Source organism: Carassius auratus, chromosome 31 (assembly GCF_003368295.1).
Source record: "Carassius auratus strain Wakin chromosome 31, ASM336829v1, whole genome shotgun sequence".
NCBI classification, from domain to species: domain Eukaryota; kingdom Metazoa; phylum Chordata; class Actinopteri; order Cypriniformes; family Cyprinidae; genus Carassius; species Carassius auratus.
The window spans coordinates 22,165,207-22,177,910 of NC_039273.1; the positions used below are offsets into that span (position 1 = coordinate 22,165,207).

The following is a 12,704-nucleotide window of genomic DNA, read 5'->3' on the forward strand; positions in this document are numbered from 1 at the left end:
GATGGATGGATAGATGGATACTTTTTATATCACAATTTATTAGTATAGAAAGATTGCAGTTAAAAGATTGCATTCACTGTTGATCATTGATTATGGAATGTCTGTGACATTCAGAGGGAATGACAGTCTAAAAAAACAGTGGCTTATAGTTTTAATAACCTGGACCGTTTCTAAAATGGCATTGCTTTGATCTTATCAATCGCTGCTGCACACAATAAAGAGCACATGACATTGGCCATGGATGATTCACATTTCCCATGAGGCTATTTCAGGGACGTGAGCTATGAGTCCTTCAGTTCCTCTTGCTGACTGTGATCCAGGTGTCATCTTTGGGTGTGGTCACCAGCTCGTACCTGGCCTCAACCACCTGCCCTTCCACTCTGTGCAGTCTCAACCTGCGCACCAGCGTGCTGAGCAGCACTGCGGCCACAGTGTATGCAAATCTAAAGAGAGGAAGAGAAGGATGGGGCAAGAAGATTTGTGAACTAGGTGACATCTGAATGTTTCTTAAAGGAACAGTTTACCCAATAATGAAAAATCTGGTCATCATATACTCAGGCTCTTGAGGATTAAGACGGATATATTATTTTGTTTGACAAAATAATAATAAAAACAATTATATATTCCTATATGTTTACCTTAAAATGATTTAGAATGATTTAAATTAAGGCAAACACAAGCTTTAAAATGAGCAAAAACGGAGATAAGAAATGAAGCTAATATTTCTTATTTTAATTCATTCCCTTCACTACCTTGTTTTGAATGAACCAGGGTTTCAAATAATCTTAGAAGACCTGGATATATGAGGGAATTCTAAAAGTGTGCTTTTTAGACCTGTAAAAGATTATACTTTTTTTTTCTAGTTACATCAAGATTTATATATTAAAAAAAAATTGAATTTGTTAGTATAAAAACTTATCTCAATTACAAATGACTGAAAAAGTAATGTACATTAATTGCACATTAAGAGTGTGATCCTTGACTAACATTCAGTTCTTAAAAGTTCTAGAATTATGGAATTAAATACATTTTAATTGTAATTATTTCAAATTTTTGCTTCGTTTCAAAGGGGTCACAAACTATTCAAACGGAGCGTTTTGATGAGGGGGTCAAGATAATTAAAAAGGCAGTTCATGACACCTTTAATATATAGCTAATCCTAGTTTCTGCAAACACAGAGTTTGGAATCAAGCAGCTTTGTCATTACAGCAGTACCAGAAATATGATCACCTTTACAGCGGCCTATATATATGCTCAAAGTCCATTACAATGGTAAAAGGAAGGTCACTTAGCAGATATCTCTGCAGTTATTTTGGGCATACAAGACCAACTCCTGTCTACTTGAATGGGGAAAAATCTGACATGAACTGTCAATTAAATATTTCTTTCTAAGGCTAGTTGTTTTTAGCTTTATTTACAAAGCAAGCCTTATGTTGCCATAATGCACATTTCACTTTCTCTCATTCATTGTAATATGAGTGAACCACCTTAATATACACTGTCTTTAATATTGTCGTGGAAAATGAGCGTCTTGGAATGAAACAGGTTGATGGTCACTACTAGTCAATAGGACTCATGTATAGACTACTTTTATGGGGCTTTTTGTCATTTTTGTAGTCTGACCGACCACATTCCCATTAAATTTTGCTGTATGAAGTAGGGCAGCCTGAACATTCTGCTAAACATCTCCTTTGTGTTCAACAGAAAATATAAATTCATACAAGTTTTGAAGGGCATGTGGGTAAATAAATGCTAAACATTACATTTGCTGGTGATCTTTGTTATGGTTATTTATTAAAGAAAATATCTGTATTTCTCTCCTTGTACCTTAGTTCAGGGCAGGCCTGGTTCCCTGAAAATCCAAGCAGCGAGAAGCTCTTCATTACGGACTCATCAGCAAATCTGTCAGGATTAAACCTGTCAAAGAAGACAAACCAGTGAAAATACCAGCAAACCATGAACCTTGCACAACCTTGTATGAAATGAACACACACAAACACACCTGTATGGAAGTGACCAAGTATCTGCATCTTGAAGGACGACGCCCAGGGCATATATAACCAATGTCTACAAACATACAACCAGAATTATTTTTAACATTATAGGTCACATCACTTTCTATATTGACTAGACTAGATATAAATAAGATATAAGTTTGTGTGTGGGCCTAGTAATGACAAAAGGCTGGTTCTTACTTCTTTGGGAATGACGTGTTGGTCCACCTTCCCCTCCACCTCCTGCAGTCTGGCAGCCATGGGCGTCAGTTTGGCTGTGCGGACCGTTTCATTTAGAACCTGCTGGCAGTATCTGGGGGAAAACGTGATCAAGAATGATAATTTCCAGAAAGTGATGGCCATGTGGAATAAGGTATAACTCACAAGATATTTTATTGAAATCACAGAATTAACATATGTGCCACCTGGTGGCCAGAATGTAGAATGAAAAGAAAAAGCACTATAGTAAATATTGAAAACCCTTAAGCATGTACATACTGTAAACCCATCTCTCTCGCCAAAACAGCTCTTGAAAAAAAAAATACTATTGATTTCGTCATGTGTAAACCTTTTTCACATTTGGGTCAATAAATGTAAATACCATATGGATAATTCTTACAGGATAATATCACAAGCTATGACTGGGGCTCACCTGAGTTGTGGAATCTTCTCCAAAGTAATAGGTTCCTCTCCGAGCACTTCAACCAGCTCATGATAGAGACGTTCCTGCACTGCTTCTGATACTGAGAGGAAGTGAACTGCCCAGATGCACACTGGGAAATAACACAGATGACAGCAGACATAACTTATATATAAGAATAACAAAAATAAAGACATGAAGGTAAAAAAAAAAAAAGCTACGCAGTGTAATTATCATTTACTAAAACTAAAACTATTAAAAACATTTTTGTTAAAAAATTAGCTGAAAAAAAGTCAACAAAGCAAAATTTAGAAAAGTTTGAGCTGAAGCAGTAACATTACTTACTAGAATTATTTTTAAATAAAAATGGGATAAAAATAAATTAAAGATAAATAGTAATAAACAAAAAGTAAAAAAAAAAAAGTAAAGCCACACCATAAAAATTCAAAATAATAATCTTAAATTAAATTGAAAACTTAAAATATAAAAACAAAAGTTAATGTTAATAAAAACTATAATACTATAAAATACTAAAACACATTGAAGCTGTGGCAATCAACTAGAAAGAAGAAATTGAAACTCACAGTTAGCAGTGATCACACAGCCAGCTAGAGTAAAAACCATACCATCTTCCATCACCTGAGGAACGGCAAAACAGAGTAAATAATTGTTTGTTTATAACTGATGCATGTTTATGTAAATATTAGTATCTCAATTTGAAAACGAATCGTTCTGTGTTGAGATGATGCTACCTGACGCTCTGTCAGCTTGGCCTGTAGTAAATAGTTAACAAAAGATGACTGACTGGATCCTTGTCCACACTTCTGCTTTGCCACAGACTTCAGCACCGACTCCATCTCAGCCAGAGCTGAAAATAACAAAACCCCATGATCAACTGACACGGAACAATCCACAATAAGGTCAGAGCTTTCAAATGTGGCTCAGCTGCCTTCTTACCACTCTCATAATGGGCCTTTCTGCTGGAACTCTTCTCTAGGGATCCATCCAGATAACCCTTACCGATCTCTGACCAGATCTATATGCGTTTACATGTAAAATATCACATTTTATAACAACGTTCATTTTCATAAGCATGACACTAAATATAACTAGTGAGGAATGCTCACCGCTTCATGGTTCTTACGGAACTGAATGATCTCAGCATCATCCCGAAAGCGACTCCCCATGGCAAGCTGAGTGACAGCCTTCATAGCCAATCCAAGCAGGTGAGCACAAAGAGGCGTGTGCTGCGATTTAGGATAAAATGCCCACTTATCAACCAGCTCCTCCACCAGCTAAAATAAGGCAGAGTTTTAAGAGAGAGAGATAAAATGTTTGAAAAAATATGCACTGTTCATTATATTCAGTATTAATTATTATACGAACTAAAACAAAAAGAATTCAAGAACTTTCCTTTAAGGCAGATATCACTGGGTCAGATAGATTTATGCAATGAAGAAAAGAACTTTGTTGTTGGCCCTAATTGTGAAATCCTGAACTAGTGATATATAAACACTCCTGAACAGACCTGAAGCAATAGAGGGAAGTTGTTGTCCAGGGTTTTATTAATAGCTCCCTCATACACTTTTTTTCTTATCATCGACTCTGTCACTCCCACTCCCGAACCTGACCGGTAACCCAGCAACGACTTGAGCATTGTCTCAAAGGAATCCGCTGAGGAAAGGGTACAAACATATGCGTTAAAAAAAGCACGGATAATTATATGCATAAGAGGGAATTTGTATTTATTTATTTTTTATTATTGGTATGGTAATAAATGCTACTTCACACACTACAATCCAAATGTTTAGGTCAGAAAGTTTTTTTTTTTTTATGATTAAAATTAGAAGTAATTACATGTATAATGTTACGAAAAGGTTTCTGTTTTTCATAAAAAATATTAAATATATTAAGAAATGTTCTTTAGCACCAAATCAACATTAGAATGATTTCTAAAGGATTGTGTAATGCTGAAAATTACTTTTTTAAATATACTGAAACAGTTATTTTAAAGTGAAATAATAGTTCATAGTATTGTTCTTTTATTGTGTTATTGATCAAATAAATGCAGCCTGGGTGAGAAAAAAAACTTCTTTCAGAGACATTAAAAAAATCTTACTGACCCTTTGAGAGGAAGCTTATGAGGAATAAAATGCATAACATATAAAACACATGTAAATTTATGATCAAATATTAATCTTTATTAAATATAAGTTTTTCCAAGCGTATTCTCTCCCTCGCTGCAGGATACTCACTGGTCCAGTTGGGGTTGATGTGTTGTCGTAGTTGGTCCACAGCTCCCAGACTGACCACTGGTCTCCCACCAAACCAGAAAGATGCCACAGACCCAAACTCATCGTGTAGACCCACCAGGAACTCATGCAGGCTTCCTTTGTTCACTATATCTGGCAGATTCCCATCTCTGGAAAAGTATTAAAGAAAGACGTTTGTTGGAGAGATTGACTAAAGATCAAAAGGAAATCGCAAACCCTTACTTCTCTTCTGTGGGGTTTAGTCCAGGCACACCAGAGGCACTTCTAGATGACTGACATTAAAATGAGAAAACAATGCGTTAATATACACATATCGGAAATATGAAAGTCCCATGATGAAGATTTAATGGCTGACTTTCTTATACACATATAAGTAACGTTAACTGTAAATTCAAGAGTAGTTAAGTTATGATCTTCTAAATGCAGCAGGGGAGAATTTAAACAGAACATTTAGTATTTATATTTCATAAAAAACATAACCACAACAACTACAAAACGAGTTTGCAAAACAGGTCAGATAATAATTATATTTTCACCGGATACAAATACAGGACGGCACCGATCAGGATAATGACAAATGTCACTGCAAATATAGCAAAATCCAGCATGGTTGCTTTTCAGAAAGTTCTATGACCGTCATAAATGTAATCAAACTGTTCACTGGTCTAGTAGCTAACAATCCACGTCTACAGAGACCATCAGAAACCTGCGCCTCTGTGGCTCGGTAGTCAACTACACATCCTAGTGTCAACACGCCTAAACCAATCAATCGCAGAGCGTTGTTGTTTAGGGATATTTACTTGAAGTCTGTTAAGTACAGCATGGATATTTTATTTTAACATTATTGTAAATTATTATTATTTTATTATTATCTTGTACCCACGTGTGCCAAAACAGGTTAATATAAATCATAAATCATAAATCATTGCTTTATTATTTATTTTGCAATATGAGTTATTCTAATTATAGGTCATCATATTAACGTTAGTCGTGTGACTAAAAGCTGTAGTATTAACTCGTTTTTTTACCATCTTATGAGTTTATTTATAATTAAGGGGGCGGAGCTAATGATAATTAGGCTCGTTATATGAACTCTTTAAATGTGACACACAGGAAAATGTACGTTCTTAGCGAAAGTAAGCCGCAAAAAAAAAAAAAAAAAAAAAATAATAATATGCTGGTAATCGCAGCGTTAATTGTGTTTACGCTTAGTGTAAATTTGAGCAATGCTCAGGATCAGCAGTTTCCCCGGCAGCTGATCCAATATCAGGTCGGTGGTTCATCATTCTCCCCGGTTTTGAAGGAATTTTCCCGTCAAGAGATGTTTGATCTCCAGCAGGGCTTTTCCCCGGAGCTGAGTCCGAGGAGCTCGTCGTTCTCCGGCTCTCAGCGCTGTGTGGTGGAACAGTATGAGCGCATTGAGTGTGGAGAGCCTGACATCACTCCAGCTGAATGCGAGGATATCAGCTGCTGTTATGATGCTCAGGGCTGTTATTATGCTAGGGCAGGTGAGCGTGAAAATGAATGATTCTATCTGAATACTGTGATGCACTACCATTCAAATGTTTGGAGTAAGTGCATTTAAATAAAAAAAATGTATTGCATTTTCATAATATTGCTGTTTTATGTTCTTTTTCATCAAATAAGTGCAGTCCTTGTGAGCATAAGCTATTTCTTTCAAATACAGTAAAGAAACTTAATTCCAAACTAGTGTATTTTCATACTAGTAGTGGGTATGGAAAATCATTTGACATCTATGAGGGTGTTTTAGGCAATTTTTTTCATAAATATTACTACTACAAATACCACACCATATGGTTAATAGGTGATATAAATATTATACACACACACACACAAACACACATTTAAGCACTGTATAATACCTCCGATTGCAATTGTGTGCAAAACATCACATTGTATCTTATTAATTTTTTTTTCCCTGTTTCCAGTTACTCTGCAGTGCACGAGAGATGGGCAGTTTGTATTGGTGGTTGCCCGAGATGCTACCATGCCACATATCAGTTTAGATTCCATCCACATGCTGGATAATGACACCAATGACCACTGTGCTCCTGTCGGCAGCACTGGCAGCTTTGCCATGTATCAGTTTACCGTTAGCTCCTGTGGCACAAGAATGAAGGTGGGTATGAACGGTGGGAGAGCCTTTGAGCATGTTGTTAATCATGGGGGAGAAAGAGAACGACATTGTTGCATCACTGTTTTAGTTTACCCTATGGTCACTGTTGTGTCCTCCATTATATCCTTCAGGAAGAAAACGGTTTTGTTATTTATGAGAACATGATGTCATCTGTGTATGAAGTGGCTGTTGGACCTCGTGGATCAATTTTGAGGGACAGTTCGTATGAGTGAGGAGGCTCATCTGTTTTTATGTTGAAGTTTTTGGCACCATCAGTGGAATGGGGCCCAGTTTTTTTCCATCTGTGTCTTGAAGGCTGAAGTTCCAGTGCAGGTATTCGGGATCAACAGTTGAGGCTCTGGTGACGGAGGTGAATACGGTTCCTCCTCCTCCCCCTGTCTCTCAGAACGGCTCACTCCGAGTGGAGCTCAGGCTCTCCAATGGACAGTGCACTACTAAAGGATGCTCCGATGGTGAGCAGAATCTATTAAATTGTAAATTTCCTGTGATGGCATCGTTACTCCAGTCTTCAGTGTCACATGATCCTTCAGAAATCATTCTAATATAATTTGTTGAATTATTATCATTGAAATCTGGGTACTGTAAAATTACTTTGAATGCCACTAATATGGAATGAATTAATTACCAGGTCGATGACTGTCACTGTTCAATGTGATGCAATTTGATTAATTCAGTATTATCTTTGTGTATTTATACCAGAGGATATGTACACCTCGTACTACTCTGAGGCAGACTACCCTGTTACTAGAGCATTGAGAGAACCTGTTTATGTGGAGGTGCGGATTCTGGAGAGGACCGATCCAAACCTTATCCTGGTCTTAGACCACTGCTGGGCCACTTCTAATCCTGAGCCCACAAGTCAACCTCAGTGGGACCTTTTGCTAAATGGGTAAACAAATTCTTTCATAGCAACTCCTCTTCCCCAATTTATCTAAATAAGTTTAAGGGAATGTGGGCATTTTGTTCAACTCAAAAACAACAGTCTCAAATTATGCAAATCACTGGTTCACTTATTTGTCTTCATAGCTGTCCATTTAAGGATGACCATTACCAGACCACAATGCTTGCTGTTGGACACTCAGAACTGCAGTACCCATCTCATTATAAACGCTTTGTTGTGAAGATGTTCACTTTTGTAGATCAGTCCTCACTTGTGCCTCTGGAGGAAAGGGTATGTACTGTCTTCCCCAACACATTACTCCTTCAATCTCACTTATTTATCTATGCCATGTCTTTACCAGATTTTTATTCACTGCACTACGTCTGTTTGCCCTCCCTCCATCACTGAGTCATGTGAGCCCAGCTGTGGCAGCACGACAAGTGAGTACACCTATAGATTCAAGATATCATGGTGACTAAAATAATAGTTATTAATATTGCTAATTATATAAACCATTATTATTTTTAACCATCATGCATTATTTATAAATATGAAGAGATTGTGATATTCAATAATTACAATAATTTTAATATTATTATTATTATTATTCATCCATATTGGTTGTAGTCAACTAACAAAAATTACATGTATTTATTACAAAAATGTAACATTTAATAATTATCAAGAAAATGTAAGTTAAATTATTAATAGAATTTTTTTTTTTTAATGGTATTATAATCGTAGTAATTTTTTTTTTTTCTTTTTTTTTTTTTCTTTAACCTTTCTCTGTCCTTTTTAGGAAAGTCCATTTCAAAAGATTCTGAGGAAATGATTGTAGTTTCGAGTGGGGAGGTTATACTTGTAACCCATTCGCCAGTTTGTGAGGCAAATCTAGCTAAGGAAGGTATGAACTCACGGTGTTATCTGTTAACATTCATATAATGAATGACCCATGCAACTAACTTCGACCTGGAAATGTTTGCCTCTTCTAGTCCCACAGATATTGGATTATGGATTATGGGCGGCAGGAGCTCTGACTGTGTTTGGGGTCTGTGGGATTGTGGTGGCTGTTTTAATACAGGGGCCCAAACCACGCCCTCAGCCCGCTCCAGTGTGACGTTAATAAAATGACAAAAAAGGTGGCCTCACTGGTTTATTTAATTTTATTGCTGAGATATCTCTCTCATATATATATATATATATACACACACACACACTGACAAATGTACAACGATGGATCAAAATATAGTTGAGAAAAAAAATTGCCTTAGTGTTTACCTTCTGTGTGGTCGATATCTGGACTTGTTGACATCAGAACCCAGGCCAGCCCAACCAGCAAAATGACCACCGGGTTTAATATGATCCAGGGGTGAATGATGCTGCGCTCTGAGCCTGGCTGCCTGAGAGGAGATCTTAATATTACTGTACAGTATTTACCCATCATGCTCTAATGAGAGGGCTCATTATAGCTGGAGTACTGATTATAGAGATTGATGCGATCACTTGTCATCTGCTGGTTTAATGATAAAACAAGGGCAGAAAAATACACTGAAAAAGAAAAGGTGTACAAGCACCACAGGACTGTGACACACTAAACTCCTTATGGCTGTAGCAGCTTTGGCAAGATTCAACCTTTTAGGAGAGAGAACAAACAATAGTTTAATCTCAAGGGTTCAGGCATCTACAAATACTTGAGGCTACTGTGTTTACTCCTCTTTTGTTTCTATTAGACCAAAAGAATGGGCATTATGATTTGGTGATTCACCTGTCGAAGGCAGAAACCGTGCTGAGGGTGATACTGCTGAAGTTTCTCTTCCCCAGCCAAAACCTAGACCACAATGATATTCCACACAGCATAACCAGCCAGGAAGCCATGAGAAAACCGGCCAATCACCCTGTGCAGTAACACCAATCAGGATTCAGGAAAAAAAGTATTGTACTTTTAGTGTACTGTATAAAATAAATGCAGCATTGATGAGCACAAGAATCTTGTTTCAAACGCATTTTAAAAATCTCCAAACGTTTGAACGGTGGGGTATTTACACCAACACAAAATCTTTTGCGTTAACTGGTACATAATATATACATAAATACTAACTGCTGACTATAAAACATCAACTTCTCCAACTACAACATCATTATTATCTATTTAGGAAACAATTAGTAACAAGCTAAACACTCCTCTTGATTTATGATAATTTAAATATTTTTTTTAAATAACCTGCTTGTCTGACACAATCTAGCCTGTATGGGAAAATACATGTAAAAACTAAAATATGTGACATGGGTCTTGAATAGAAAGATCACAAATGTAAAAGTACAATTTAAACAATGTGTGATCTGCTAGGTGATCTTACCTTGGCGTAGATGGCAGTGTTCATGATGCCCGCTAAAATGTTAAAAGATAATATTAGGTTAGCAATAAACCGTTCCAATGAAACTTTAGCATCAGATGCTGCACCTGTTGAGGGCTCAACTTTTGTATATAATGTCTAATGAAGCTTACTGTTGGCTTTTTCACCATTCCACTCAAGAGTACAGGGAGAACACAACGAAAGAGATGTGGACATTTGCACATGTACAGTATTGTTCAAAATAATAGCAGTACAATGTGACTAACCAGAATAATCAAGGTTTTTCGTATATTTTTTATTGCTACGTGGCAAACAAGTTACCAGTAGGTTCAGTAGATTCTCAGAAAACAAACAAGACCCAGCATTCATGATATGCACGCTCTTAAGGCTGTGCAATTGGGCAATTAGTTGAAAGGGGTGTGTTCAAAAAAATAGCAGTGTCTACCTTTGACTGTACAAACTCAAAACTATTTTGTACAAACATTTTTTTTTCTGGGATTTAGCAATCCTGTGAATCACTAAACTAATATTTAGTTGTATGACCACAGTTTTTTAAAACTGCTTGACATCTGTGTGGCATGGAGTCAACCAACTTGTGGCACCTCTCAGCTGTTATTCCACTCCATGATTCTTTAACAACATTCCACAATTCATTCACATTTCTTGGTTTTGCTTCAGAAACAGCATTTTTGATATCACCCCACAAGTTCTCAATTGGATTAAGGTCTGGAGATTGGGCTGGCCACTCCATAACATTAATTTTGTTGGTTTGAAACCAAGACTTTGCCCGTTTACTAGTGTGTTTTGGGTCATTGTCTTGTTGAAACAACCATTTCAAGGGCATGTCCTCTTCAGCATAGGGCAACATGACCTCTTCAAGTATTTTAACATATGCAAACTGATCCATGATCCCTGGTATGCGATAAATAGGCCCAACACCATAGTAGGAGAAACATGCCCATATCATGATGCTTGCACCTCCATGCTTCACTGTCTTCACTGTGTACTGTGGCTTGAATTCAGAGTTTGGGGGTCGTCTCACAAACTGCCTGTGGCCCTTGGACCCAAAAAGAACAATTTTACTCTCATCAGTCCACAAAATGTTCCTCCATTTCTCTTTAGGCCAGTTGATGTGTTCTTTGGCAAATTGTAACCTCTTCTGCACATGCCTTTTTTTTAACAGAGGGACTTTGCAGGGTATTCTTGAAAATAGATTAGCTTCACACAGACGTCTTCTAACTGTCACAGTACTTACAGGTAACTCCAGACTGTCTTTGATCATCCTGGAGGTGATCATTGGCTGAGCCTTTGCCATTCTGGTTATTCTTCTATCCATTTTGATGGTTGTCTTCCATTTTATTCCACGTCTCTCTGGTTTTGCTCTCCATTTTAAGGCATTGGAGATCATTTTATCTGAACAGCCTATCATTTTTTGCACCTCTTTATAGGTTTTCCCCTCTCTAATCAACTTTTTAATCAAAGTACGCTGTTCTTCTGAACAATGTCTTGAACGACCCATTTCCCTCAGCTTTCAAATGCATGTTCAACAAGTGTTGGCTTCATCCTTAAATAGGGGCCACCTGATTCACACCTGTTTCTTCACAAAATTGATGACCTCAGTGATTGAATGCCACACTGCTATTTTTTTGAACACATCCCTTTCAACTAATTCAACTAATTGCCCAATTGCACAGCCTTAAGAGCGTGCATATCATGAATGCTGGGTCTCATTTGTTTTCTGAGAATCTACTGAACCTACTGGTAACTTGTTTGCCACGTAGCAATAAAAAAATGTACGAAAAACCTTGATTATTCTGGTTAGTCACATTGTACTGCTATTATTTTGAACAATACTGTACAAACAAACGTCTCCGAGCACTTAAAGCATGGATTAATGTGAGTCTAAATCTGAGAGGGGCATCTGCCAAGCAGCAGGATTATGTAAGGGAGGAGCTACTCGCCATCAAATACAGTTACTTATGACAGACAAAAGCAAACATCATTTGTATTTTTACTGTATATTTGATCAAATAAATGCAGATTTGTATTAGGGAATTTCTCCCCAGAAGGTTTATATCTGCATTTATTACAAAATCTGCATTTATTTTATGAAAAATACAGTATGCTTAATATTTTTGTGAAAACCATGACGCGTCTTTTTTTTTATATTATTATTATTATTCTTTCATTTTATAATGGCATTACTCACTTTTGATCAACTTAAAGCATCACATTAATGAAAATTTAAGTGAGAATTATGATTAAATGTCATGAAAATAATGTCAGAATACAACAAAACCTTAATAGCCCCAAAACTTAATGTCCTTATGATGTAGAAATAACAACACATCTTAAGCACACAGAATAATGTAAGTTAACTATTTTTATTTTGTAATTGTGCCTTT

General features: G+C 36.7%; 2 protein-coding genes across 4 annotated transcripts; one reads left to right on the top strand and one right to left on the bottom strand.

Annotated features, from left to right (window-relative positions):
- Positions 1-18: 18 nt before the first annotated feature.
- On the bottom strand, positions 19-5,632 carry LOC113050858 (cytochrome P450 20A1-like). The gene is made up of 13 exons (XM_026214263.1): positions 5,444-5,632; positions 5,130-5,179; positions 4,890-5,056; positions 4,163-4,308; positions 3,762-3,929; positions 3,592-3,670; positions 3,387-3,502; positions 3,219-3,273; positions 2,647-2,767; positions 2,196-2,307; positions 2,003-2,067; positions 1,828-1,917; positions 19-443 (listed from the first exon to the last, which is right to left on the bottom strand). The coding sequence occupies exons 1-13, from the start codon at positions 5,513-5,515 to the stop codon at positions 293-295; spliced, it is 1,392 nt and encodes a 463-aa protein (XP_026070048.1). The 5' UTR covers positions 5,516-5,632; the 3' UTR covers positions 19-292.
- Positions 5,633-6,020: 388 nt separating this feature from the next.
- Positions 6,021-9,093, top strand: zp2l2 (zona pellucida glycoprotein 2, like 2). 3 transcript variants are annotated; one of them, XM_026214260.1, is made up of 10 exons: positions 6,021-6,177; positions 6,244-6,415; positions 6,857-7,047; positions 7,176-7,273; positions 7,360-7,517; positions 7,765-7,954; positions 8,092-8,236; positions 8,307-8,385; positions 8,745-8,849; positions 8,938-9,093. In XM_026214260.1, the coding sequence occupies exons 1-10, from the start codon at positions 6,025-6,027 to the stop codon at positions 9,060-9,062; spliced, it is 1,416 nt and encodes a 471-aa protein (XP_026070045.1). In that variant the 5' UTR covers positions 6,021-6,024; the 3' UTR covers positions 9,063-9,093. The 3 variants fall into 3 exon arrangements, with proteins under 3 accessions (XP_026070045.1, XP_026070047.1, XP_026070044.1); XM_026214262.1 differs by having other exon boundaries at positions 6,034-6,177; positions 6,247-6,415; XM_026214259.1 differs by having other exon boundaries at positions 6,034-6,415.
- Positions 9,094-12,704: the final 3,611 nt, after the last annotated feature.